This window comes from Heloderma suspectum, chromosome 17, assembly GCF_057233095.1.
Source record: "Heloderma suspectum isolate Gila_16-S chromosome 17, 16-S_ref, whole genome shotgun sequence".
Taxonomy (NCBI): domain Eukaryota; kingdom Metazoa; phylum Chordata; class Lepidosauria; order Squamata; family Helodermatidae; genus Heloderma; species Heloderma suspectum.
The window spans coordinates 9,572,870-9,600,493 of record NC_139474.1 but is presented as its reverse complement, the minus strand read 5'-3'; the positions used below and the strand labels follow the sequence as shown (position 1 = coordinate 9,600,493).

At 48.1% G+C, this 27,624-nt stretch overlaps 2 protein-coding genes across 2 annotated transcripts in view; one reads left to right on the top strand and one right to left on the bottom strand.

Annotated features, from left to right (window-relative positions):
- The first annotated feature begins 12,320 nt into the window (after nt 1-12,320).
- Nucleotides 12,321-21,966, top strand: LOC146334403 (transforming growth factor beta-2 proprotein-like). Its single transcript, XM_084824344.1, has 7 exons — nt 12,321-12,998; nt 14,331-14,494; nt 16,116-16,248; nt 17,888-17,998; nt 18,095-18,260; nt 19,013-19,166; nt 20,479-21,966. The coding sequence occupies exons 1-7, from the start codon at nt 12,650-12,652 to the stop codon at nt 20,635-20,637; spliced, it is 1,236 nt and encodes a 411-aa protein (XP_084680470.1). The 5' UTR covers nt 12,321-12,649; the 3' UTR covers nt 20,638-21,966.
- Nucleotides 21,967-25,365: 3,399 nt separating this feature from the next.
- Nucleotides 25,366-27,624, bottom strand: part of LOC146334402 (uncharacterized) — a 28,623-nt gene continuing 26,364 nt past the window's right edge. The window contains exon 19 of the mRNA XM_084823700.1: nt 25,366-25,583. Coding sequence (XP_084679826.1) covers nt 25,483-25,583 — 101 coding nt within the window. The 3' untranslated portion in view covers nt 25,366-25,482. The remainder of the gene's footprint in view (nt 25,584-27,624) is intronic.

Genomic DNA, 27,624 nt, shown 5'->3' with positions numbered 1-27,624 from the left:
ACACCATAAGAACATGAGAGCCCTGCTGGATCAGACTAAACCAGCATTCTGTTTGCACAATAGCCAACCGTATCCCCATGTTTATTTATACTGTGTCATTACTGCATAAATTATACAGCCAATTTTACAAACGAGAGTGGCTAAGAGATGATTAAGAAGCAATATATGGTGATGGCCATCTTGAAATATTTGAAGAGCTCTCACAGAGATGATGGATCAAAGTCGTACTCTGTGAACCAACAGGTTGAAATGACAAGAAAGGGGAATTTCGACTGAACATTAGAAAGAACTTCCTGATGGTACAAGCTGCACAAAGCATTTTTACCCAGCTTTTCATAAAAGGCTCCCAGAACAGCTTACGAAGACCAGACATCAGACAGTCCCTGCCCTCGGGCGTACGGTCCAAAGACACGACGCAAAAGGAAACGGGACTGGGGAGGGAGAAAAAGAAGACGCCACAAACTCAGGCTCTAGTTGTTCGTTACAAAGTTCTTCTAAGGGCCAATTTTCTTCCCCAGACGCTCGTCCTTGCGTAATGTGTTGCTGCTATGGGGCTGGATGGCTCCAGCTAGCTCCAGTTCTATCATTCCAAAGGGCGGGACCCATATGTGAAACCCGCCATGCAAGAAACTGTCCTGCCCTGGGGCCCCGTCACCCTCCCCTCTCCCTGCCCCACACACCTACCTTGCTTTGGCCTTCCCCACCCCAACACACACCCTTGGTTGCTGGAGTGAACCAAGGGCTAAAGGTAGCAGAGCTCCACCTTTCATTGGGCAAAGGAACCAGCCTGAACTACCACACATGTTTCGACACTCTCTTGAGTCACACTCTGAAGAAGAATCCCCCTGGAGAGTGTGCATCTGTGTGTGTTTCTCTTTTCACCTGCCATTCAGTTCATTGTGCCTGCCTGCAGATCTGACAAAGTTTTCTTCCTTTTTTTCTTTTCTCCCCTGCAGTTGTCAAAGTTGCATAAAAAGGATTTTCCCGTCAGAGTGCAGGAATTTCAGATTCCAGATGCACCAAGAACAACTATAAAAAAAGAAAGAAAAAACGAAATTGGGACAGGACAGCCCTTCAAACAGAGGACTGTCCTCTATAAAAGAGGACACATGGCCACCCTAAGACTGTCTCTATTTACCAGGACACCTTTTAAAAAAACGGTTGTTAGTGTGAATTACTAGCATGGCCATGCTTCTGGGTTTAGCTCTCTTACAGCCTTCCCTAAACCAGCACCCCCCAGATGGGCTGGACTTCAACTCCTATCATCCCCAGCCAGCATGGTATGTTGGCTGGGGTGATGGGAGTTGTAGTCCAGCCCAGTCAAAGGGTTAGGGAACGCTGCAAGAACACTGCATCTCTGAGTAGGGAATGGATACATCTTGCCTCTGTCGCTCATACACAGTAATGCTCACGCATAAAGCATAAAGTATGCGGTTTCACACTCTGTGGCTGCCCTGAAAAAAATTCTGAACTCTTGATAACACATCGTATAACAATGATGGGGATTTCTCTTCCCCAAATATATCTTTAACCGAATGAAACAACACCGTTTGGGCTTTTAAATCAACGGAGGCCAGGTTTTTGAAAAGTAAACAAATACCACATATACAGCCTTCGGAATAGAGTCTACCTGTGTAATAGTGACTGCGGGGCGGGGGGGTCGTGGCAGTGATCTCTTGCTGGGAGAATCTGGGTGTTAGAAGCATATGGGCACAAGTGCCCTCGTCATTTTTCTTTATGTTACAAGTAAAGCCCTATGTTCAACTTTGAAATATCGGCAGGTATGTTTATATTCTAACAGTGGTGCAGTTTGGTAATTTTAGACTCTGAGCTTAATGGTCTTCTGGGGGGCATCAGAAGCACCCTGCTGGATCAGACCAAGGGTCCATCTAGTCCAAGCATTCTGTTCACACAGTGGCCAACCAGCGGCCCCATGGGAAAACCACAAGCAGGACACGACTGCAACACCACCCTCCCACCCATGTTCCCCAGCTCTGGTGCACATAGGCAGCCTGCCTCTGATACTGGGGGTAGCATGTAGCCATCAGGACTAGTCACCAATGATAGCCTTATCTTCCATGAATTTGTCCAGTCTGCTTTTAAAGCCATCCAAAGTGGTGGCCATCACTACATCTTATGGAAGTGTGTTCCATAGTTTGACTCTGCGCTGTGTGAAGAAGTACTTCCATTTATCTGTTCTGAAGCTCCCACCAATCAGCTTCATGGGATGACCCTGGCTTCTAATATTATGAGAGAGGGAGAAAAATATCTCCCTCTCCACTTTCTCCACACCATGCATACTTTTGTATGCCTCTATCATGACTCCCCTTACCCTTTTTGTAAGCTAAACAATCCCAGATGTTGTAAACTTTAGATGGCAAATGTGCATCATTTTCTTCAAATTGTGGTAAGCTAGCCCTGCTCCTGCATTTGGAAACCCTCCTGCTGAGAAGGGCCCTGGAACTCTGCTCCAGACTCCTGCCCTGACAGCACCACTGCTAATTTATCCTGCACTTCAGGGGACTGACAAAATCCAGAATCATGAAATGATCAGAATGGTTCAAAACAAATGCACAACCCTGTTAAAAATAGAACAGATTATTTTAAAACAGCAGGCAGATAAAAACACTCTTAAGTTAAAACACTAACAGCAGAGCGAAACAGATACACCTTGAATGGCTGCTGGAAACGGAAAATGGAAAAAGAACTGACATACCCCTTCGGGGAGCTCATTCCAGAGCCTCCAGGCAATGACAGAATCTAAAGTCTTTGACGCCTTTCAGTTACATCAAAGCAATTAAGCCAATGGCAGCCAAGGGGCGGTGACATCAGTGCAGTGTAACCATTTGTGCAGGATGACACCTGCAGCCTGTGAAAAGGATTTAGGTTGCAATCCTATACACATATACCTGGGAGTAGGTCCCATTGCACTCAAGTAGACATGTATAGGATGTACTGCTTCTGAGTAGACATGTATAGGATGGCCTGTGAAGCAGGCTAGCTTGGGGGGCGAGGGAGGCAACAATGATGTGAACTAGGGTGCCCTATGACCACGGAGGAGATGCGAGGTTGGAACTCTGTTTACTGAGCACCACACGACTTAATTCGGTAGACCTCCTCCCAGAGAACCCAGGAGCCCTCCTGGCTCTTTCAGTTGTTTTTGCTCTAATCCAGCCTTCCCCAATGAGCTCGACTGCAGCCCCCATAATCCCCAGCCAGCATGACCCATAGGCATTTTGGTTGGGGATTAGGGGAGTTGCAGTCCAACACATCTGGAAGGCACCACCAGGTTGAGGAAGGCTGCTCTAATCTAAACTATCTGTCCCCGTCTCTTAACCAGATGTTAGCAGCCTTTGCAGTACCAGTATTCACCAGTAGATGTCACACTTCTCTCAAAATGGGGCAGGACAGACCCTGGACTAGTCTCCTAGGGGTAGTGATATAACCCAACCCCACCAACCTCCCACTGCTCCAGGGGTGAGAATAAAAACCCAGAAGTCGGCAGTTAATTTATTGAGACAGAAAGGGAACCTGAATCTCAGCTGTGACATTACTCTCTGTGGTAAAGGAACTGCATTCTGCATGTGTTCAGAGGTACTTTTTTTTACACTCTCAGATTCCTAGGCGTAGCCCCGCATAAAAACCAACAGGATCCAGGGTTAGGTTTTGGAGCCCCTGCGGTGCAAATTCAGCCTGGCTAGGCTCAAGGGCTCATCCCACCTGTTCTGAGCTATTTGCCCTGCAGTTGCACAGGTGGGTGGGTGAGTTGGCCAGACAGCTCTTTTGATCTGCACGAAGCCGCCCAGCAGTGCGGGCAAGTGTTTAGCAGAGGTGATGGGCCCTCAGTAGCGCAGGTCTGCAACAAGATAAGACCCATCATCAAGCGGAATGCAGCACCCCACCCCACCCCCAAGACATGCACAGCTGTGGTCCATCATAAATAAACCTCTTGGGTCTTGTTGCCTGCCTGAGTCTGCAAAAAAGGGGGTGGGGGCAGGGGGTCATTGTGCACCTGGCAAACCCCAGTGGGTGGCAGGTGGTTGAAAGCCCTTCCCCAGGGGAGACATGGGTTCCAGGTGTGTTGCCACCAGCCCTGAAGGCTGAAGGAGGACAGATCATTTGGCTCAGAGGGCTGTCAACTCTGACTTTTAGCTTCATTTCAGAACCAGCTTGACCAGTCCAGGAGAGTCCAGGGAAGGGGTAAAGCAACAGGTAACTGCTGGCAGCTTTGGAAGGGAGCGTTGTGGATCATGGGTTCAGCGCACACAGCACACGCAGAAGAGCCCTGGGTTCAATCCCGAGGCATCTCTAGTTCAAAAGATCTGGGAGCAAGATAACAGGAAAGAGTCTTCTCTGCCTGAGATCCTGGGAAGCTGTTACCAGGTGTGGTTGAACCTCTTTCAGCGAGAGGATCAAATGTGGAGAAGCTCTCAGGGGCCGTATTCCAGTGGTAGGCAGGGTCAAGGGCAAAAGGGGTGGGGACAAAACACCAGCATATTGTAGCTTAAATGGGTGGTCAAAAAAATAAGCACGGGAGACTCCAAGTTGCCGGATGAAGACGTGGCAGGCATTTTGCATGAAGGGAGAGCTTTTCTACATGAGGCTGTTAACTGCTGTATCTATGCTTGATTTTGGTGCAGAATTGAGATCCGAGCTCTATCCAAAGAGCTTTTCCTTTCCTGCTTTTCTGCTAATAAAGAGAAATGGGGGTGCAAAGGCTGGTAAGCATCCAAAATAGGCTTCAAAAGGAGAGAAACAACTCAGGGTGCAAAGTTTCTATTTGTGGAAAGCCCACAGATCCTGAGACGTTTCTCTCCTTTTGGGGGCTTTCTGCTACATAACCTCTGGGTGGTGCTATGCTATAGCAGAATATCACAATTACACAAGTAGGAAAATACCTTTTCTTTCACTTTCAGAAATAATACCTCATTTTTCCCACTCTAAAAACCCCCCAGGAAAGTGCTCTTAAAAAAAGAAGTGAAACTGGAAGATCATGACATCATCGAAAGAACCCATAAACAACCATGAGTAAGGAATCACGAGTGCACAATAAATGCCTCGTGTGGAAAAGCTTGGAGAAGCCATTATTGAGAACATCTCTGAACAGATTGCGCCCAATGGGTTTTGCTCCCACCTCTGGCAGTAATGTGTCAGCATCCTCTCCCCCATCCCCCACTACAGAAGGAGTAGTGAACAGAAATAGCCACCCGCTAAAACCCATCTAGCCATCTAGGATTCCTTCTGCTTTCCTATATAACAATGAGGACTAGCAGTCCTCTTTTTTTAAAAAAAGAGGCGTTCTGACTCAAGATAAGGTAGTTTCATTGTCAGGGAGGGCCCAGAGCTCAGGTAGCAGTAGGGTGGCTTCTGCCGCATCGCCCCCAAAGTGGAAATGCATCACGCAAAACGAGGGCACAGATTTCTATGCCATTTGCATACAGCCATTTATGCACACAGATGCCAATTTTGAAATAATTTGTGCCATAGAAATCCAACCAATGTCACCCTAGGCAGGAAGGAGGTGAGCAGGTGACCTGTGTGTCTGCTCAGCGTGCTGTCCAGGTGCTGCTAGCTAGTGGGGTAGTGGAGTCAGGGCTCACAGGGATGCAGCACCAGCACTTTTAGATTAGCAGGGACGCTGACCTCATTTGCCACCCCCACCCCCCAAATTCCCTGTTCCGTCTGAGCTCAGCTGCAGTAGCTGGGAGGAAATGAATGTTCCAAGCAAGAATATATTGTTCTTTCTTGTAACACAAAGTATTTTGGGGTGGCTTGGTCTTGAATAGGCAGTTGAGACCTACTGGCTTTACAAAAGACCCACTGCTCCTCATACAGCTGGAACTGCTAGAACTGCTTTGTTGACCTGGATCGATGCAGCTGCTTGGATTTTTGGACTCTCTCAGGAGCATTGGCTGTCGGGATTGTCAGGATGGGTGCCTGCGCTTCAGAATTTACCACTACACCAATGGTGCTAACTGTAGATGAGCAATTTCCAGGCCCTGCACCTTTCGGAAGGTTCTTCCCCCTTAAGCAGGGGTTAGATGGGACAGCCCTTGAACTAGAAGACCAGCCTGTATAGAGTAGGACGTGCAGCCACCCTAGGCGGCAGGTGGGATCTCTCTGTGAATCAGTCTAAGGCAGCCTCGTATGTGTCTCACACACACACACACACTTTGCACACGCTCCTCGCTCGTGTTACCCCCGCCCAACCGTGGAAGGTGAAAGAAAGGGCTTTCCAAGGGAGGCGTGGTTTGGCTTTCCGAGCTGTGAGAGGATAGCAGGAAGCACAAAAACTAGCCAAAAACAAGCCAAAATAAATCTGGCAGGGTTTGGGCAACAAAGCGGATTTAGTAGAGCTGAGAAAAATCTCCTCTCCATTCGGGGTCAATCTAGAAATGTATTGTTGCATTTAACATGCAGTGGTTTAAAAAAATGCAAGGAGGGTTAGCTGGGGTTGGGGGGAGATCCCCACCATCTCCAGGTAGGGCTGGGAAAAATCTTGCCTGAAACCCCGGAGAGCCGTTGCCAGTCAGTGCCAACAATGCTGGGCTAGATAGACCAAGGGTCTGGCCCAGTTCCGACATAACAAGAAGCCACTGTGGGAGAATTTCCCCATGGGGCTTCTTGTTGTTGTGGCAGCTCCCATTTTGAATGTTCAGGGCACAGCGAGGGCATGCCACAGTTTCTCATTACATGTGAACCTGGTGAGGGTTTCTTGCGGGGTGGTTGACAAGCCATCCGCAAGCTTAAAACAGCCCAACGGTCTGGGTGGCTTGTCAACCCCCCAACAACCCACCCTCGCCGGGTTCGCACGTAATGAGAAGTTGTGGCGGCAGGGGCTTGGATTCGCAACTTGGCGCCCGTGGGCATGACAACCCACCATGGCTAATAAGCCACAGTGGGCTGTGGTGATCGTGCAAACCAGGTCTCTGACTCAGAGGGCCAGTTTGCACTTCACGGCAAGCCACTGTGAGTTAATTTAACTGTGGGGTGCCACTATTTTGTGGCCCTGCGTGTCAGCCACTATTTTTAATATGCAAGCTGTGGCCAGCAGTCACTGTGGCTTGTTGGATCATGCAAACCTAAAACAGACCAAGGGTTATGCGAGGGTTGTTTACCCCTCGTATAACCCACACTCACCAGGTTCACACAAAACAACAACCCCCAAGCAGGGGTTGCAAATTCAACATCGCACCCACACACGCCCCGCAGCCTCACCATGGGTTAAATAACCCATGGTGGGCTGTCGCACAAACAGCCCTGGCATAAGGCAGCTTCCTATATTCCTATGTTTCTAATCCCTGCCATCTCCAGTTGAGCGGATCAGGTAGCTGGTGGTGAGACGAGCTTTGTCTGTCTGAGACCCTGGAGAGATACTTCCAGTCAGCTCACAATACTGATCTAGATGGACCCACTATCTAACTGGGACAAAGAAGCTTCCTGTATATTTAAATCAGCCCTTCATTTGGAACCATGAGCTCAGTGATAGAGCACTTGCTATGTATGCAGAAGGTCCCAAAGTCAATCCACAACATCTCCAGGTTTTTTTTTTAAAGGATCAGGGCGTGGATGATGTGAAAGACACTTTTCTGCCTAAGGCTCTGGAGAACCACAATCCTGGTGTAGGTGGACCAATATAGTCTGATCTGGTATAAGGCAGCTTTATATAGATACATTTTAAAAAGGGATCAAGAGGAAGCAGAGATCACCACCTCCGGAGCCTCCATCCTTTTGCCCTTGATCACATCCTGTGTTATACTTCACCCGGCTCTGGCATCTGCCAGCCCGCCAGGCCATGAACCCTTCATTTATGACTCCCCAGAGCCCATTCGCCTGACACTTTGAAAGACAGAAGAAAGGGTGGAGAAAAGCGTCATGCAGGTGGGGGTGGGTGGGAGAGGAGAACAACTCTGCTTCTATGACAGTTAAGCTGCTGACAGGCAAGCGAAGCACAGCCAGGCCTACTCAAGGCCTGGCAGTAGAACAGAAGGCCACGCACAGGTTGGCACGGGGCGTCTGCTCTCTGCCCGTTGCTAATGGCTTGGCATGCCGCCATTAGCGCCGCAGCCAGCTGCCTGATCGATCTTCTCCAGGAGACAAGCAGAAACACGGACAATCAATATGGACCTAAAAGCTGAGTGGTTCTTGGGCATGCCTGGGTTTGAACAACCTGTACGGTCAAGCAGATGAAAATTGGGGGGCGGGGAGGGGAGTGACGCTTGGGTTGCATTGACAGAAGAGTATAAGATAAGTTCTGCTGGTTCAAAGCGCAGGTCCCAATAAGAACATTAAAATCATAAGAATATAAGAAGAGCTGTGCTGGATCAGACCAAGGGTCCATCTAGTCCAGCATTCTGTTCACACAGTGGCCAACCAGCTGCCCCAGTGGGAAACCCACAAGCAGGATAGGAGTGCAACAGCACCCTCCCACCCACGTTCCCCAGCAACTGGTGTCCATAGGCACACTGCCTCTGATACTGGAGGTGGCATACAGCCATCAGGACTAGTAGCCACTGATAGTCTTCTCCATGTTTCTCCGCCAAATGCACGGGGACCCTTCCAATGATGTAATGGTACCTTTTGAACTCCATCACAGCAGTGTATACAGAACCTCAAAGGGTGCAGAACCTCAAGTTCAGGGGCCAGATCTGGCCCACCTGGGGTCCCAATCCAGCCCTCTGGGGTTCCCCAGAGGTAGCGAAAAAATGGAAAAATAAAGACAAACCTGAGTACTTGCAGTACATGGATTTTGGCTTCATACTGGGTTGGGCATGAGGACAGAGGGGTGTGGGCCCGCTTCTCAGGGAGTCTTTTTCTTGAATCTTCAAATCGCTTCGCGTACATTCTCAGACATCCTTACATCAGTCCTGTAAAGCAGACAAGCATTATTGCCCCCATATTGTAGATGTGGAAGCTGAGGCTGAATATAGAAGCGTTTCTAAAACCAGTCAGATTGCTCCAGTCAGGCAGCTCCTACCTCTACCAATCATTGCTCTTCCACTGTAAGCTACAAGCAGAAGTGAAACGGACTTTCCACACTACTGGAGGGCAAGGGAGGGAATTGTCCTTTTTGTGTGTGTACATCTTGCTAAGTTCTGTCTACACCAGTGAGCATGACAGTGCTACTGCAGGAGTGGAACAAGAACACTGAATTAACCTGAGCAGCCAAGGGCATCTCTAAAGGTAAAGGTAAAGGTGTCCCCAAACAGTCGTGTCCAACTCTAGGGTGTGGTGCTCATCTCCATTTCTAAGCTGAAGAGCCAGCGCTGTCCGAAGACGCTTCCGTGGTCATGTGGCCGGCATGACTGAACACCAAGGTGCACGGAACGCAGCCTAAAATCCTGCATTTAAAGCAGGGCTTTCTGCTTCCATTTTAAATGCAGGATCATGACAACTCCCTTTTCCACATGCTTCCATTTCCCCCACCCCCTTCCCCCTCCTTCTCCCCGTATCTGAGTCTTCATTATCTGTCATTGATCTCGCTCCTCTTCTTGCCCCTTTTCCTTGTTTCACGGAGGAAACTGAAGCAGAACACAACGGGAGGCGGGGAGGGTAATTGGATAGCTCATTATCTGCGATCTATTTAAAAACGGAACCAAGGGCATTTAGTGCAGGAGATGCCTTGAATGATCACGGCATCATGTAAAGAGCCTGCAAACTTCCGTGAAGAAGCGATCTCAATAGCAGCATAAAAGCTCAGTATGAAGGAGCCCCAAAACTCCCAGCGATCCTTTAAGAAATAAGTTCATGATTTCATTAGTGCGAAGTGCTTATTAATTCAGGTATGATTGCCTATTACAGTCCAGGAAATGTCAGAAAACAAAGTGTTTAGCATTTGTTTTGGATCGGAAGCGTGGATCAGAAATGCTTAATTAGGAAAATAAAACCCAACACATTGCTAAAACAAACGTGACTGGAAAGACTGTAGTGATTCACTCTTAAAAAATAATGTTTACATTTAGCGCTATAGTCCTATAGCACTAGAACACTCTTTCATTTATGCCCTATTGTGCTAATGTTTGTTTTTAAATTATAGCCAGCAAAATCTTTTAGCGCTAATTAAAAGAACGATTAAAAAAACAACAGGGTGATAAAATGGCACCCACCACAAAGAGTATAGCGAACGTGTGCCACTTGGTGAAACAACATAACTGCATAGACCTTGTTGTAGAGACCAAAGAGTAATGCTAAGATCGATCCGCAGCTGTGGAGTTTGTGTTACTGTCCCATTTCCCCAACTCCCAAATAAGCTGGATTTTCTATGGTGTGAGAAACGATAGAAGAAACTGAGGGAAAACACAGGAGGAAAAGGACTAGAATGCGATGTCATGTGGGCACCCTGGGCTTTTCTATATGAGGCTGTTAATCTGTTGCATCTACTTTTGGTTTCATTGCAGAACTGAGCTCCGAGCGCTACATGAGGAGCGTTTCCTTTCCTGTTTTTCCTGTAGGTGACACTGTGATATAGTGGAGCAGTGCAATTACACAAGTTTTCTTTTGCTTTCAGAAATAATACTCCATTTTCCCTGCTCTAAAAAACCTTGCTGAAAGTACTGTTTACCAACAGAAGAAAAACTGGAGGGTCACATCATCATCTAAAGAACCTATAAACAGCCGTGAGTAGGGAATGACGAGCACACAATAAATGCCTCATATAGAAAAGCTCCCTGTAACTACACCGTATTTGGAGGGAACCAGGTTGAGGAATGCTGATCTGTCTATCCCACCTTTCCACCTCCAAATGGTGCTCAAGGCAGCTAACAATACAATACAGGTTAAAAACAAAATCTTATTTAAACCATAACATAAAAGCAAAGGGTAGTATCCAATGTTAGTCTTATGTAGAGTAGACCCACTAATGTGAATGGGACAAGTTAGTTGTGACTCACTTAGGTCTCATTAATTTCAATGGGTCTACTGGGCTAACACCAGATAATACCCAAATAAATAACAAACGCAACAATAAAAAAATAAATAGTACCCAGCCAGTTAAAAACCCCTTCAACAACAGACCACTTTATATGCCAGAGATCTACCTATTTATGCTAAAGGTCTCTTCATCTGTTTCTATGGGGAAAAAACCAGTACTGTGGTATCTAAATGTTAAAAAGAAAGAGAGAAGGATGTTTTCTAGGAGTTAGTGAAAGATCCCCAAATTCCTTCATTAGCCTTGTTTACTGCCTTGGTAAGGACTTGTTCATGTTCTTGCTTTGTGCCCGACCCTGAAAGGAACCACTTTTGCACAAAACCTATATACAGACTTTCCCCACCCCTTGAGGTCAGGTGGGGTCAAACAAAAAAACAGAAGGGAGGCACCCAAAATGAACAAATGAACAAAAAAGGGAATATATTCTCAATAGTGCCAAAGCAAAACTTCTTTAATTGTGCCCAAACTGTTTCAGAGAGAAAAGCTCATTGGTCAGGGGCAATCTTATACAATGCAAGTGGTGATAACAAGCTAAGCCAGTTGACAAAGGTAGTAGCTATCCTTCATACACCAGTGGGGTCAACATCCAGGCTATTTTAAACCCAGCTGGCTTGGTGGTTATAGAATCATAGAATCGTAGGGTTGGAAGGGGCCTACAACACCACTGAGTCCAACCCCCTGCTCATTGCAGAGATCTAAGTCAGAGCATCCCTGACAGGTGGCTGTACAGCTTCATCTTGAATGCCTCAAGTGTGGGAGAGCCCACCACCTCCCTAGGTACTTGGTTCCATTGTCCTATTGCACTAACAGTCAGGACGTTTTTCCTGATGTTCAGCCGGAATCTGGCTTCCTGTAACTTGAGCCCATTATTCCATGTCCTGCACTCTGGGATGATCGAGAAGATCTTGTTCTATAAGTTGCTGTTGTTCTATAAGTTGCTGTTGTTGTTGTTGCTTTAATCACTCTGCAGCTTGGCCTCTTGAGAAAAATAGCTTAGCCCTGGCTCAGAAGCCAAAGGGGATATTTGAACCTCTGCATACATTTCAAATGCATCGGCATGCGAAGCAGCAGAAAGAAAGGGAGAGAAAACAGGCTTGAGCGGGACTGGGGAGAGGCATGGACAAGATGCAGCAAAGTCCAGAGCACACCATTCTCCAGACCTCTTTGCAATGCTCCCAGCCATTCTCGGTGGCGCCTGGGATCAATGCTTGCTCTGTGGAGCAAAAGCATGTGGCAGGAAGGGGGTGGAGATGTGTGGGAAGGCTGGGGGAATTGCGGGGGTGGGGGAGTCTCTCTCCCTCTCCCTCTGAGAGGCTCTCAGCTTCCTGAGGGGATGGAAGGAGAGAGCACTGAACAACTCTTTGCTCAAATTTTTGGCTGCATGCGTTGCGGCAGAGCAGCTTGTGACGAAAGAGACAGCAGTGGTGGTGGCACATGCGTCCGATGACTGCACAGAGGGGGTGTCCTGCCCCGCCCGCGCCTACGCCCCATCTGCTCCTGTGCTTAGGGATTCTGCAGAGCTTCCAAGAATTTGTGGATTTGCCTGGGAGAACTTCCGAACCTGCTTGCCTGTGACAAATCCCATCAGGACCAAAAGGCAGATTCTTGCAACCTCCCAAGCTCTGGTAGTCCAGAGACCAAACTTGTCACCCGCCTACTGGGGTGTTCAGATCAGCAGCTCTCCGTCCCCACCTTGCCCTGGCTTTTTGGGGGGACCCAAGCATGCTGTCCTTGGTGCTCCTGCTGGTGCCACTGGTTGTAGGCCCCGGTGGCACAGCCCTGGCCCTCTCCACTTGCCAAACGCTGGACCTGGAGGTGGCCCGGGCCCGGCGTGTGCAGGCTGTGCGAGGGCAAATCCTCAGCAAACTGCAGCTGCTGAAGCCCCCCGAGGAAGTGGCAGGAGTGCCTCAACAGCCGCCCCCCGAGGTGATGCTCCTGTACAACAGTACACGAGAGCTGGCGCGGGAGCTGGCGGCCTGCGGCGGACGGAGCACCAGCAGCAGTGAGGAAGAAGAGTACTACGCCAAGGAAGTGCGACGCGTGGACATGTTGCCCCCCGGGCACACTGACAGTAAGAGGCGTAGAAAGGGGTAGCAGGAGATGGCTGGGCAAACTGGGCTGTAGCAATGGCCAAACTGGCAGCGTCCACAATAATCAGATACTGTGAAGGAAGGGTGAACTACAGGGGAGTTACACTTAAAAAAATTTGGGGCCCAGGTTCTTAGGACACAAATCTGCATGTGCTACTTTATATCTATATATGCAAATGCAGAAATTATTACAGGGATTTATTTTAACTTCACACAAGGCAAAGCTAGCCAATTAAATTCCCATCCAAATAACCCCAAAGAAATCTATTCTTCAGTTAATTTGCACCCTGCTCCAGATCATCTCCAACCTACAGAAAAAAAGGGTTTCCCCTAAGGTTAATTGGAATGCAGGGGGGAAATGTGCCTTGGAGGGGGGGTGTTGTAACAAGTGGGGAGGAGTTAACCCTTCCCTCCCCAGCTGCAATCCTCCTTGAAAATTGCCCCCTGCATAGCAATTAAGCCGAGAAAAAACTTCTCTTGGCAATGGACAGTCAGGGCTTTGTGGAAAAGATCCAGGGCCTTTGGAAATAGATTTGGGGCTGAAGTCCCATAGGCCCAGGCCTAGCAATGCCCTTCGGTGAACATATTGGAGGGAAGGACAATGCTAGAAAGGATACAAAGGAGACAACCCACAATCAGGATTAGACCTACCAGGGCATGTTAGCTGCAGGGTAGCTAGAGGGAACTCCCATGTTCAGAGGCAGTATACTAGATGCTGCCCTGCTTATGGGCTTCCTAGAGGGAGGCATGTGGCTGCCCGCTGTTGGAAACAGGATACTAGGCCAGACGGTACTTTGATCTGATCCAGCAGGGCTCCTTCAGTTCTTAGAAGATAAAATGTATATGAGGGGAGAGGAATAAGGCCCGATCCATAGCTGCATATTCAGTGCTCAGCAACTGAGCGCCACATCAAGTGAGGAGTTGCCCATGTGAATGGCCTGTGTGAAACCAGCTCAAGCTTCATCACTTGAGCTCCCCAATGGTGAAAGGGAGCTCAAGTAATGCAAGGAGTTATGCTTTTTGAAATTTAAATGAATTAAAAATGGCATCTTACAGGAAAAGCAACTGTAAGTCAGGCACTGCAGTCAGGCAAACCTTGATAAGTATCAACATTTTTAATAATGCAAGGGGCAAAACAGGGATATACTGCTTTATTAAATATATAAATATAGATATCAAAGCCAGATAAATAAAAAGGTTACGCACTTCTCATTGGGGGACATTGCAATAAATCAAAATACATCAAGGAGCAAGGGCTGCATTCTCACCTTCTTTCAACATTCGTCGGCTGCACTCTTTCCCCTCCTCTGCAGACTCCATCGCCAGCACGCAAGCCAGCCCCTTCTTCCGCCTTCTGCGTTTTGATGTCTCGGGCGCCGAAGCTAACCTCAGCAGCCTCGTCCAGGCTGAACTGCGAGTCTACAGGGTCCCGAACCCCCGGGCACGAGCTGTGGAGCAGCGCATCGAGCTGTATCAGGTCAGAGCCCCAGAGTGGCCTTTGCCACCCCCGGCACAGAGGACTTCCAACCATGAAGTCTCCGTTTGCCACCCATAACTCTGCCTTGATCTCCTCAGGGAGAGATGGTGTCTCTCGGGGTACAGCTTTTATTTGCCTTCACCCTGCTTCATTCGCAGAAATTTATAGGGGGTCCAGATGCTGTCGCCTTCCATTTGTAGCCCTCCCACGTTTTCCCACCGCTTCTTCTATCTTTTTTCCTATGGGGGAAAATCCGTTAGGGGAAAAAAGACGTAATTGCTGCACAGCAACTTCCCATTGCCAGCGCTAGGAGCCCTCTGTCTGGAAGCACACTCAGTAGGAGAGCACGTGTTTTGCATGCAGAAGGTCTCAGGTTCAATTCCTGGCATCTCCAGTTAAAAGAATCAGGTGGCTGTGGACAGTGGTGCCGCCGGAGGAGGACTTTCAGGCAGAGGTCCGGGGCCCCCGGAAGGCCCCCGAACACAGGAAGGCCCCCAAACATCAGGAAGGCCCCCGAACATCAGGAAGGCCCTCGAACACAGCTTCCCACATTTTGAAGGAAGCCACACATTAGCACCCAAAGAGCGCCTCCATCCCCCATAAGCAGTGGTGTAGTGGAGCTAGGGCTCACAGGGTGGAAGAGCCAGGACTTTTTATTATCGGGGACCCTGACCTCACCTGCAGCCCACTCAGGCTTCCCTGCTCCCTCAGAGCTTAGCTGTAATGCTCATAGTACCTGGGGGGAAATGGATTTTCCCAGCCTCCATCTCTTGTTCTCTATTGTCATGCAAAGTACTTTTGTGGGGCTGCCTTGGTCTTGAATGGGCAATTAAGACCCATCAGCTTTACAAAAGACCTGCTCCTGGTGGAGATGAAAACCGCTAGAACTGATAAGGAGTTTCTTTCTGGTGCTGGGAAAAGAAACTCTTGGAAAATCTTGAGATGGTGGTCTCATGCTGTTGGGGAATATGTCCTGTCCCTGTCTTTCTCATGCAATCTCTGGTCTTTCCAGCCAAAGTCCATCATGCTCACTACTACACTGTCTTTTGCTATTCGCTATTCTCTGACTGTTAGCTGATCCCAATACACTGAGTATTATCCTATATACTGCTGCTTTTTGGTGTGTGCGCACATGCCTATCTGTGTGTATATATGCACACACAGAGACATAAAACACATACATGCGCACACATATATAGATATGGATCCACACAGCTACCTGCGTTTGGGGGCTGTCCTTGGGGACATGGCTATGGGCATTGCCATGATGAGCACCTGCACTTCAAAATTACCAGCACACCTGTGCCTGAAAGATAGGGGTGTTGAACCTCTTTGAACCCAGGGGCCAAATTAAATTTTGGAAAAGCTGTTGGGAGCTGCATTCCAGTGGTGGGCAGGACCAAAGGCAGAAGGGGTTTGGCCAAATTACGAAAAATACCAACATGGCTGGCTGGGGCATGCTGGAGTTGTAGGACTTTTTTTCTGTCTTAAAAATGCATAGAAGTGTGCCCTAATTGTATTTCAGCTTGTTTTAGTTTTGCAAGCTTATCTGAGAGACGGTATGAGGAAAGCCAGGGTATACATTTAAAATCAAGTCAAATAAAAACAAACTGCTCCCCAGGTGGTTCGGGCAAGGGATCCCTCTGCACCAACTCAGCGTTATGTGGAGAGCCGGACACTGCGCCCCGCCGATCGGGCTGAGTGGGTATCATTTGATGTCACTGATACCATCAGCCAGTGGTTGGATAAAAGAGGTGAGAGCCCTTCTCCCCTCAGACCTATTTGTATTGAGTGAAGATTCTCTGGTAGGAAAGTTTTCAGTCTGGCAGTTACTAACAACCTGGTATTTTACCGGCTTGCCAGATTTACCTGACACCTGACCAGGTTGATGGTAAATCGTAACCATTTCTGGTGCTGCCCCTTCCTGCCCCAGCTTTCATAGCGCTGGTCCATTGTAACAGAGGAGGGGATGCATGTACCTTGTCTCGGTGCTCTCTCTCCCCACCTTCCAAGTAGGGTTTACACCCTGAGAAATGTAACTGTTTCTTTAACAGTCCTACCGCTTCTTCCCCCAACTCTGGTTCACCTTCGGCCCTTTCCTATATACTATTGCTAAGGTGGCTGGGTGCCCTACTTTACAGAGGACAGTCCTCTATTTGAAGACCTCTCAAGGGACTGCCCAGTCCAAGTCTGGTTTCAAGCAGAAGAACTCTAAGAAGGGATAGCAGCAAGGGCCTTGAAATTTCCTATCTGCAGTTAAGGAAAACCGTTGCTGGGAAATCCGTTTCTTTATTGGCTTGACTAAGTTCACCAGCATGCCTTACTTGGCTCACATTAGCAGGCCAATCTGCAGGTTTTTCCCAAAATGGGGGAACTTCTGGTTGTATTGTTATACTGTGGTTTTAATGTTTTATATATTTTATATTGTTTTATTGCGTGCTCTTTGGTTTTAATTTTTGTGAACTGCCCAGAGACCTTCGGCTATTGGGCGGTATAGAAATGAAATAAACAAACAAACAAACTTCTTATGTATTTTTTTTAGTTGCACTAATAGAGATATGTGCAAATTTCAGCCACAATTTGCATACTTTGTGCAAATTTCAGCCACAATTTGTGCAAATTGCAGCTGCAATTTGCATAAATCTCTATTTGCACAAATAAAAAAAATCTGGAAAACCTAGGAACTGGCCCAGCTTGATGCAGATCGAGTTGGGCCAGTTCGCAGAAAACGTACTGATGCGCGGAAGGCCAAACTGAGGGAAGCACATCAAGCACCACCCCCCAAATGGATTCCTCCGACATCTCTATCCACAGTTGCCCACACTTGAACAGATAACTGAACAGCCACACAGGTCACCTGGTCACAGTGTTTCTCAATTTGGCGAGATGTATTTTTATTTAAATGATAGTAACACTTTATGTATTTGCATTTATAAATATAAGTTAGCATCTCTGAGTCACCCTATATCTCACACCTGCAGGTTTTTTCTGGCTCTGCGCCTATACCTTTTAACATCAGCCAGATGCACGGAGAAATTTCTGCTGTTCCTGAAACTGAGATAGTGTTGTGGGGGGTGGGAAGCACTTATTTCCTATGCAGCTCAGGCTGCTGTTGAAAGGCACGGGAGCAGCAGAGCCAGTAAAGAAGAAGAAAGGTGGCCACCAGCTCATCCTAACCTGGCACCTTCTAGACGTGTTGGACTAAAACTCCCAACATCCACAGCCATCATTTTTCTTAGGATAGTGGGAGTTGTAGTCCAACATATCTGGAAGGCATCAGATTGGAGATATCTGGACTGGCAACACAATTTGCTTACTGCCTTTTGGACTGTGAAATCTGAATTTTCCTTTTCAATTCTCCTCCTCCTCCTCCCCCCTGCACCCTCTCCCCAGAGAGAAATTTGGGCCTCAAATTGGGTGTGCATTGCCCCTGCTGCACTTACATCCCTGCCGGAAACACGATTAACCCCAACCACAGCGAGGAGCTGGAGGCACGGTTTGCAGGTACATACATTGGTGGGGACACCTGGGGAAATTTTCCAATCCCCTCCTCACACCCTGGATCTATGACTCAGAGAGCTGCTTTCTGTACACATGCAGGCCTGGATGACGTTCTCATCAAGGAGGCATGGAAAAGCCGTGCACGGCCCCCAGACCTCAGCGGGAAAGTCCCCCACTTGATCCTCACCCTGCTGCCCCCACACAGGCTTGAGCCCTCCCCAAAGGGCCGGCACCGCAGGGCAGCCAACTCTCCCAGCTGTGCCAGGTGAGGAAACATGGCTGTTCAAAGGTATCCACACAGTGCTGGGCCCTAAAGTGCCTAACACTGTGTGTGTGTGTATGCACACACATGCATTTGGGGGGCAAATCTGGCTCAGCTGGGGGCCAAATCCGGCCCGCCTGGGTTTTCCCAGATGGGCCCACCCCTTTTCCCCAGCCCCACTCTTTCTCCCTCACCACCAGTTGTTTGGTGGTTCCCTGGCTTTTGTGCATTTTTTCCCTATTCTAGAAGGTTGAAATGCCTTTTATGTGACTCAGTGTTCTTGTGATGTTTTGGACTACAATGCCTATCATCCCTGACTATTGGCCATGCTGGATGGAGTTGATAGGAGTTGTGGTCCAAAGCATCTGGTGGGCATGAGGTTGCCTACTCCTGGCCTATCTAGTCTGAGGATTCTGTTCCCACAGTGGTCAACCTAGATGCCTATAGGAAGCCCACGAGCATGATGTGAGTGCAATAGCACCCTCCTGCTCACTTTCCCCAGCATACTGCCTCTGATCCTGGCAGTAATATACAGCCATCATGATGAGTAGCCATTAACAGCCTTTGGGGCTCAACTATTCTTCCCTTCAGTTCTCCAATCCCAGAACAACAAGTACAGGAGACCAACCACCATTATTTATCTTGGCCATTTTTTTTGCTATCAGCCACTGCCACATCCTGTGGCGGTAAGTTCCCTTAGTTAACATGACATGAATATGCTCCTTCTGCTCTACCCCCACCCAACCTTACTTCAGGAGTACTGATCAGGGCTGTTGCCTCCGCACACTGTACATTGATTTCCGCAAGGATCTGAAATGGAAGTGGATCCACCAGCCCAAAGGCTACAAGGCCAACTTCTGTGCCGGAAGCTGTCGCTATGTGTGGAGCACAGACACACAGTACAACATGGTAAGAGTTGGCCTCACACCATCATTATCTCCAGACCAAGAGGGGGGTGGAATTACTTTTTATTCATTAAATTATAAGTCAGACTTGCAACAAAATGTTGCAGTGTAGCTTCTCTCCTAATAGGAGTGCTCTTGTTCAATGTTCCAGCCAGCCATACCCTCCAGGATGCTTCCATTCCATCCCACCGGGTTTCTTTTCCAACTGATACGCAACATTTTGGGCCTACTCAGTCCTCATTGGGGTTTTGGTGCCCTGTTTGTTTTTAAGTTTTTTTAAAAAAAATTTCTGCAAACCTCAAGGTTCCCCCCGAGAAAGCTGTTGCCTTCTTCTCTCGCTTCTTTGTTGCTCCATTTTGGCCTCAAGCTGGTCGGCACTTGCCATCTGAGTTCACTGTTGGAAGCAGTGATGTAGTGTGGCGCTCTGCAAAGTGGGGAACCTCCTTCAGCCCGAGAGGGCTGAATTAAATTTTGGAGATGCTTGGGGAAGGGGGGGTGTCGCATTCCACTAGTGGGTGGGATCAAAGGCAAAGGGGGCGGGTCACATACTATTTATTTATTTATTTATTTATTTGATTACATTTCTAGACTGCCCAATAGCCAAAGCTCTCTGGGTGGTTTACCAGCATACAATACCATATTGTATCTTAATGGTCTTGCTGCCAGGAACTAAGCCTTAGGAGAGGCATTTCAACTTTTTAGAATGGGGGGAAAATGCAGAACAGCTGGGAAACCACCAAACGATTAGTGGTTAGGGGAAGGAGAAAGGGGCATGTCCATCTGGGGAACCCAGATTGGGATCCCAGGAGAGATGGATTTGCCCCTGGGCCTAAGCCCCCCCCCGCCCCCCCACCCTGTGTGCTAGATAATGAATTAACATTAACAATAGGCGTGGTGGTTTTTGGAGTAACAATAGCAAAAAAAGGCTGCCCCGGTGCAAGGAGCTTACAATTTCACCAGTGGTGGTGGGGATAAAAGGAGTAAGATAAGAGAGGAGAAGGGGGGAGAGACATGGATTAACAAGGGACAAGTAAATGCTCTTAGATGTACTCACGCTTTGATACAGTTGGGGATGAAGACATGAGCCAAAAGTTTCATGGAAAACGTGGGATTTGGGGGAAGGACTTGAAGGCAGAGAGGCAGTGTCACGTAGGTGTTCCAGGAGGCAGTTCCAAGCATCTCGGGAAGCAAGGGAGCCATGGCAGAGTCTTTTAAAGGGAGCAAGAGACATCTGGGTGGCTCCAGTGTGGTAGAAGTGGAGGGAGAGGGCAGGCATCTTCCTAAAAGCTTCTCTGTTCAACCCTGCCCTCCTGCAGGTGCTCCCCTTGTACAACAAACTGAACCCCGAGGCCTCGGCCGCTCCTTGCTGCGTCCCCCATGAACTGGATCCCTTGACCATCCTCTACTACGTCGGCCGCTCACCCAAAGTACAGCAGCTCAGCAACATGGTCGTGAAGTCCTGCCGTTGTCGCTGAGGAGTGGTGGGGCATGGGGCAGGGGAGGGAGCCAGTTTCACGGATGCTGGGGAATGGGAACAGAGGGCCCCACCACCAGAGTCACCAGGAAAGGATCTTCCACCTGACCTTTCTCTTCCCACCAGTACTAGGCTCCGCCCTTTTTATTCTGGCTCAGCCTCCCAGGAGGCTCCTCCTCCTGTTGTGGCTCCACCCACCTCTGAGAAACTCCTCCCTCTGGTCCGGCTCAGTTCACAAATAAGCGTCTCACCCTTGCTTTCGCCCAGGGAATTTGAAAGTGATGGATGGAGTCTCTTCTTTGTTAACTAGGTATCCTGGAGTTGGTTCCTTTTCCCACAAATTCAGTGTTTCATTCCTGTCTCTAAAAACAAACAAACACTGAAGCCAAAGTCCACCTGGATGCCTTGCTCCAGGGTCTCCCTTGTGTAAGGGCCCTAAGGTGGGTTCTCAACAGTAACAGAATGGCCTCAAACCTGTGCCAAGAACCATTCTCCCCTTTTATTGTCTATTTCTAGTGCACAGCCCAGGCACACAAGTGATCTGTGGCGCAGGTTAAGCCCCACACGAAGAGCACGAATCTGTCGAACCTGGAATCTATTGAAGCCAGTCTTAAGTATTTTAGGAGGAAATCCGACAGTAGTTCTTGGGATCTAGCCTTCCTCCTCCACACTCACACACACACACACACACATCCAAAACCAAGTGCTTGGCAAAGGTTTGGCACAGGGGCCGGCGAGTGCAAACACAGAGCAGAGTGGCATGCAGAGAAGCAGGTTGCCAGACAAAGGACCCCTTGATAGGAAAGGGGGAATATAGGGCAGGAGGAGAAACAAGGCTGTGTGTTTAAGTGCTATATGGGGGGAGGTAGCTAAGCGGGGGGAGAGATAGGAAGGGAGGCAGACAGAGAGGGTTCAGGGGGGGCTCAGCTCGACTACTGGTAAATATTTGAGAGCAGAGCTTTGTGGTTTCGGACTTGGAGCTATGTGTAAACATGACACAGATGGAAATGCAGAGTCCTCCTAGCATCTCCCAGCCCAGACACTGGGGGTCCCGGGAGGTGGGAGGAGGGGCTGGGGTGTGGGCCACAAGAGGATGCACTGAATGAGAGAGGTGGCAAGCTCACTGAGAACCCAGTCCCCCCCGCCCCCCGCCGAACCCTTTTTGCAGAACCCCAACCTAAGAGAATCCAGCAAAAGCAACGGAGTTTTGCCGGAGAAGGGATTTCCCTTGTCCTAAAGTTTCCGGACGTTTATTAAAACACCCACAACTAATTTGGCCGAGGAAGCAATAATTTATTTTGTTGGGCTAGCAAATTAAATCGTCTTGTGCAATGCCGTGGCCTCGTCATTCCTGCCCAAATGCCTCTTTAAAGCCACAACAGGAGAGAAAGGACGCAACTCAGCAACTGGAAGGACTTTGTCTTTGAACGTCATCGCACTGCCCCATGGCATGTCACAAGCTGCTTTTGAAATTTTTCTTCTTTTCAAAAGGGGTTTTCGACATGACATAAGAGGTGGCGTTGGGAGGCAGACTACCATTCAAGAAACACAAGCCAAAAGCACATGCATACACATCCTTGTGCACACAGAACAAGTTACACTGTTCTACTTGGGTCCAGGTCTAAGTGTTTACATAGCCTTGAGACTTACTAGCCCCAGGAAGCACTGCAACTGGAAGCAAACCAACACACATTATCAGAACAAGTCTGTATCTGGAGCTGGAAATGGATGTGACTTCAGAGGAGAATCGAACTGCCAGCCCCAGCACACAGGAACATTTATTTATTACATTTCTATACCACCCATTAGCCGAAGCTCTCTGGCGATTTACAAGAGGAAGCTGCCTTATACTGGCTGGGTTCACACAAGTCAGTAACCCATGCTCAGTGGTTGAGTGTGGGCTGTTTTGAACTGTGGGTTTGTTGAACCGTGAGTTAGCGTATTGTCTGAATGCAGTGCGGTTTCTGAAGGGTGGCTTGTTAACCAGGCAGTGTGGCTTATTTTTCTTGAACAAGCCACCTTGAGAACACTTGGTTTGTTGTTGGGTTGTTCAGGGTGTTATCAAGCCACGCTGCATGGTTAACAAGCCACTCTGCAGAAACCGCACTGCATTCAGACAACACAATAACACAACCTGTGGAAAATGCGCTGTGTTCAGACAGCACGCTAAGCCAAGGTTCAACAAATAACCCACAGTTCAAAACAACCCATACTCAACCACTGAGTGTGGGATTAGCATGTCGTGTGAACCCAGCCAGTGGGACATACCATTGGCCCAGTATTGTCGACACTGACTGGCAGCAGCTCTCCAGGATTTCAGCCAGGAATTTTTACATCTCCTTGCTGGAGATGCTGGGGATTGAACCTGGGACTTCCTGCTGAGAGCATTGCTGAAGAATGGCGCATAAATAGTTTAAATTAAAAAAAGAATGGGGGGAGTCAGTGTACCCCTGGTGGAAAACCTAAGGGTGCTATCATGGAAGCTGTCCTGCCTGGGGGAGTCTGAAGCATCAGGGGGGTTGATTTTCCCCTCCCTCCAACTGGGTCACACACCCTAAGCTAGATAAGGAGCAGTAGAGAAATTCACTTGGATCACATTTTAATGCAAATTTTATGTAATTTTGCACTTTCGCACCAATATGCAAACTGAAACTCAATTATCTTTCAAAATTCTCACTTCTCTGAATTTTGCAATGGGTAAATTGGGGAAAAATGCACAGAGAAATGTGCATATTAGTTAAAATAATGTTAAAGTGCATTATGTTAGGGAAACCGCTTTCAAAAAAATGTGCATTAGGCAAAATCGTCTACAATAATTCATGTATAAAGAGAAATGTGGACAAAAATGCAAACAAATTTTCATGTGAACTTAAAAAAAATGTTCAGGATGAACCAATTTTAAGACTGGGAAAATGAGAAACAGCTAGAAATGGACATTGACAGGTGTGTCAATTCCTACTCTAAATTCTTCACTGTCACCCCCAGAAACAGAGATGGTGAAAAGCCTAACCTGAAGCCCAGAAAATGGAGTACACACATGGCAGAATGAGGCCTTCCATCTCGAGTCCTCCTTGGGAAGAAGAAGCAATCCAAGCATACTTTGGATCAGGGCCCTATTGAGGTTTCAGGAAGAGGTGGAGCAGCCTTAGGGTGTCAAACAAATACACACACACACGTGGCCCCAATATGTGTGAGCTCTAGCTTGCGGGGTCCAAAGAGGAGGCTCTCACCTCATTCTGGTTCCAGATATAGGTTGCGCTTGACACACATTACACCAAAACAGCCAGGGTCCGTAACCAAAAAGCCACCACAGCATATATAGAGCCAGCTGAGATTCAAATCAGGCCCCAAATGGGACACAGAATTCCTTACACAAATTTCACGCATCATTGCAATTTGCCTTGGACCATTTGTCCCTCCAACGTTGGCTTCTCTGACAGGCAGGAGGTCTCCAGGTTCTCAAGAAGAGAAAACTCTTCCCCGTCACGTGCTCCCTTTTTTTAAACTGGGGATGATGGGGGATAAGAACATAAGAAGAGCCATGCTGGATCAGGCCAAGGGTCCATTGGGACCAGCATTCTGTTCACACAGTGGCCAACCAGCCACCCATGGGAAATCCACAAGCAGGACAGGAGTGCAAGCGCATCCTCCCACCCATGTCCCCAGCAACTGGTGTACATAGGCACACTGCCTCTGATACTGGAGGGAGCATATAGCCATCAGGACTACTAGCCATTGGTAGCCTTCTCCAGGAATTTGTCTAACTCTCTTTTAAAGCCATCCAGATTGGGGGCCACCGCTACATCCTGTGGAAGCGAGTTCCATAGTTTCACTCTGCACTGTGTGAAGAAGTCCTTCCTTTTATCTGTCCTGAATCTCCCACCAGTCTGCTTCATGGGATGACCCCACTGAGTTCTAGTATCATGAGAGAGGGAGAACAATATCTCCCAATCCACATTCTCCACACCAAGCATAATTTTGCACACCTCTGTCATGTCTCCCCTTACTTGCCCTTTTCTCCAAGCTAAACAATCCCAGCTGTTGTAACCTTTCCTCATAGGGGAGGTTTTCCAGCCCCTGGATCATGTTAGTTGCCCTTTGCTGCACTTTTTCTAGCTCTACAATATCTTCTTTTAGGTGATCAACCTGAGAATATCTGCATGCAGTGTGCATGCTCTATCACTGAGCTACAGCCCCTGCCCTTTGATTAACCCCATGAAACACATCATGCATCTGATGAAGTGGGATTTTGCCCACAAAAACATTTGCCATAATAAACATGGTTAGGTTTTAAGGCAGGGGTGGGGAGCCTCAGGCCTGGGAGCCAAATCCGGACCTCCACAGTTCCTCAGATGACCACACCCCTTTCCTCTAGCCCACCCTCTTTCCCCCGACCAATGATAGTTTGGTAGTTCCCTGGCATTTGTGCAGTTTTTCCCCATTCTGAAAGGCTGAAATGCCTCTCCTAACACATAGTTACTGGCACTATGAGCTTTAATGCCCCGTACCTTTGGTTTCAGCCCAGCCCACCACTCGAATGCAGCCCCCTAGAGCTTCTCTGAAATGGAATTTGGCCTTTGGGCTGAAAGAGGTTCCCCACTCCCGCTTTAAGGTACCATAAGACTCATTGCTGTGTTGCCGCAACAAGCTAGCCCTCTGGAATTTCCATTCCTTCTGAACTGTAAAACTTTTTGTGGTCTCTGACAAAAAAAAAGTCTGGATAAAACATGATAGAGAGAGAGATTTACTTGTTTTGTTCCCAGGCCTCAGGGCTATCATGGTTTCAGGGTTGGGGTTGGTGTGCATGGAAAGTGGGGGTGGGGCTTCTTTGGTGCAGCTCCTCTATTCAAAGCACCCCTCTTCTCTGGAGTTTGAGCTGAAGCCTGTCCACTTGATCCTCCATCTGTATGCTGAGGGGATGCTCCTGTCCTAATTTCTGCTGGTAGTCTGAAGTGGGGTGGTATGGAAAAGAGAGAAAAAACAGGATAAATATTTCTTATCACAGTGCTTTTCCATTGGCTTGGTTTGCATTTAACACTAAGCCAGGATGTAGTATTATGTGGAAGAGCCTCGGGCCCACACTTCTGGGAGGAGGAACAAACTATGATTCAGTTTCACTTTCCCCAATTCCAGGCTTATTGTTAGGTATAGGAATTGTGATTTCAAATAAACTCTAGTCACTTGCTAAACAAGCCAACTACAACCCCCAGATTGTTTAGCTGACTTATGTAATGGATTACAGCAGTCTTCCCCAACCTGGAGCCCTCCAGCGGTGTTGCACTACAAGCCCCATCATCCCCAGCTGGCCAGCAGGAGATTATGGGGCTGTAGGATGCCACAGTTTGGGCAAGGCTGAACTAGAGTTTATTTCAAACCCCGATTCCTGGTTCATACACATCGACAAGGCAGAAATCGGAGAAAGTAAAACTAAACTAAGCAGGAGTCCAACCAGCCATGCAGGAGGAGGAGAGGAGAGTGCTCAAGTCTGATGCTTCTCTCCGGCTCACAGAGTCTCATCCATGCCGAGCCATGATTCAGCATTACACAAACACACAGTGAGTGTGTGTGTGTGAGAGTGTGTGTGTGTGTGTGTATGTGAGAGAGATATTCCACTTTTCTATTGATGATAACCACAGCTGCTTACAAGTTGCAAGAAAATAGCACCACCTATACAGCAGCAAATGTCCAAAGCAAAATACAAGAGCAGCATATATATAATCTGATGTTTGTGGGACAGATGTTGATCTCTCACTCAGGTGAGTTCACATGATTCTGAAGGTACCTTGGTCCCACAGCATTTTGGTGTTTCGAGATCAGAACCAGCACTTTCAATTGGGTCTGGAAATGAACTGGCAGCCAGTGAAGGTAACAGCAGAATGAACCGCCCCCACCTCCTTATGCACTCCCCCTTCCCCTCTCTTCTTCCAGTGTGGATGTGAGATCAGAAGCTTTCACTTCCGATTTCCATCATCCACAGATAAAAGTGTTGTCTGAACCCTAAACTGTGGTTAATGTTAACCATGGTTTGTTTAAACAAGCCAGTATCATAGCCCACGCTTTGAAGTTGGCTTGTTCTAAACAAACCATAGTTAACATTAACCTCAGTTTGACAGGTTTGGATGACACAACAAGCGGTGGTGAAGCAAAAATGGAAGCAAACATTTCCAAACTCCTCCTTGTGGCCACTTTGGAGGACAAGGAGGGAGCACGCAAGCCCAAGGCTCACCACAGCTCTTTCTCATTACAATAAACTATGGTTTAGCATGCCATTCAAACCAAGCCACAAAGTTGACCACCTTCAACTCACCCATGGACTGGGAACATCTCCCTTGATTCACAAACACTTCATGCACAATGGTACAAATAAATAACAGGATATTTATCAAAGTTTCTTGTCAATCCTATGGACAAAAGGGCCACTCTTACTTTTACTATGAAGAACTGCCCCCTTTCCTGCATTAAATCCCTCTATCCTTCTAATCTCCTATTCTCTCTCCCGTTCTGATGTCATATAAAGCAATTAAAGCTGTAAAACTATTAGCAACAATAAGTAAAAGGGTTTGAGTCCAAACACAGAAGATCTGCATTTGACAATGGAACCAATGACCTAGGGAGGTGGTGGGCTCTCCCACACTGGAGGCACTCAAGATGAAGCTGGACAGCCATCTGTCAGGGATGCGTTGACTTGGATTCCTGCATTGAGCAGGGGGTTGGACTTGACAGTCTTATAGGCCCCTTCCAACCCTACTATTCTATGATTCAAATCAAATCCTGGCTCAGCCATGTGGCAGTGAGGACAATAACCAGAGCTGGCATCAAGGGATGGCATGGTTGGGAAATGGTTGAAGCCCACACCACTTCAGGGAGCCCATCACCAAGAGCCTCCCGCCTGCCCTGGCTGCTCCTCCTCACCACAGCCACCTGGTTCCTTGCCTGTCCTTTCCCCCTGGCCTAGAAGGGGTGAATGGCAGTGAGGAGGAGGAGCAGC

What these genes read in the sequence shown, in the direction of transcription:
- LOC146334403 (XM_084824344.1), top strand. Translation starts at nt 12,650, where the DNA reads ATGCTGTCCTTGGTGCTCCTGCTGGTGCCACTGGTTGTAGGCCCCGGT. An exon ending in AGCGCATCGAGCTGTATCAG is followed by an intron (nt 14,495 to 16,115) that starts GTCAGAGCCCCA and finishes ACTGCTCCCCAG; the next exon opens with GTGGTTCGGGCAAGGGATCC. An exon ending in AACTCTCCCAGCTGTGCCAG is followed by an intron (nt 18,261 to 19,012) that starts GTGAGGAAACAT and finishes ACCTTACTTCAG; the next exon opens with GAGTACTGATCAGGGCTGTT.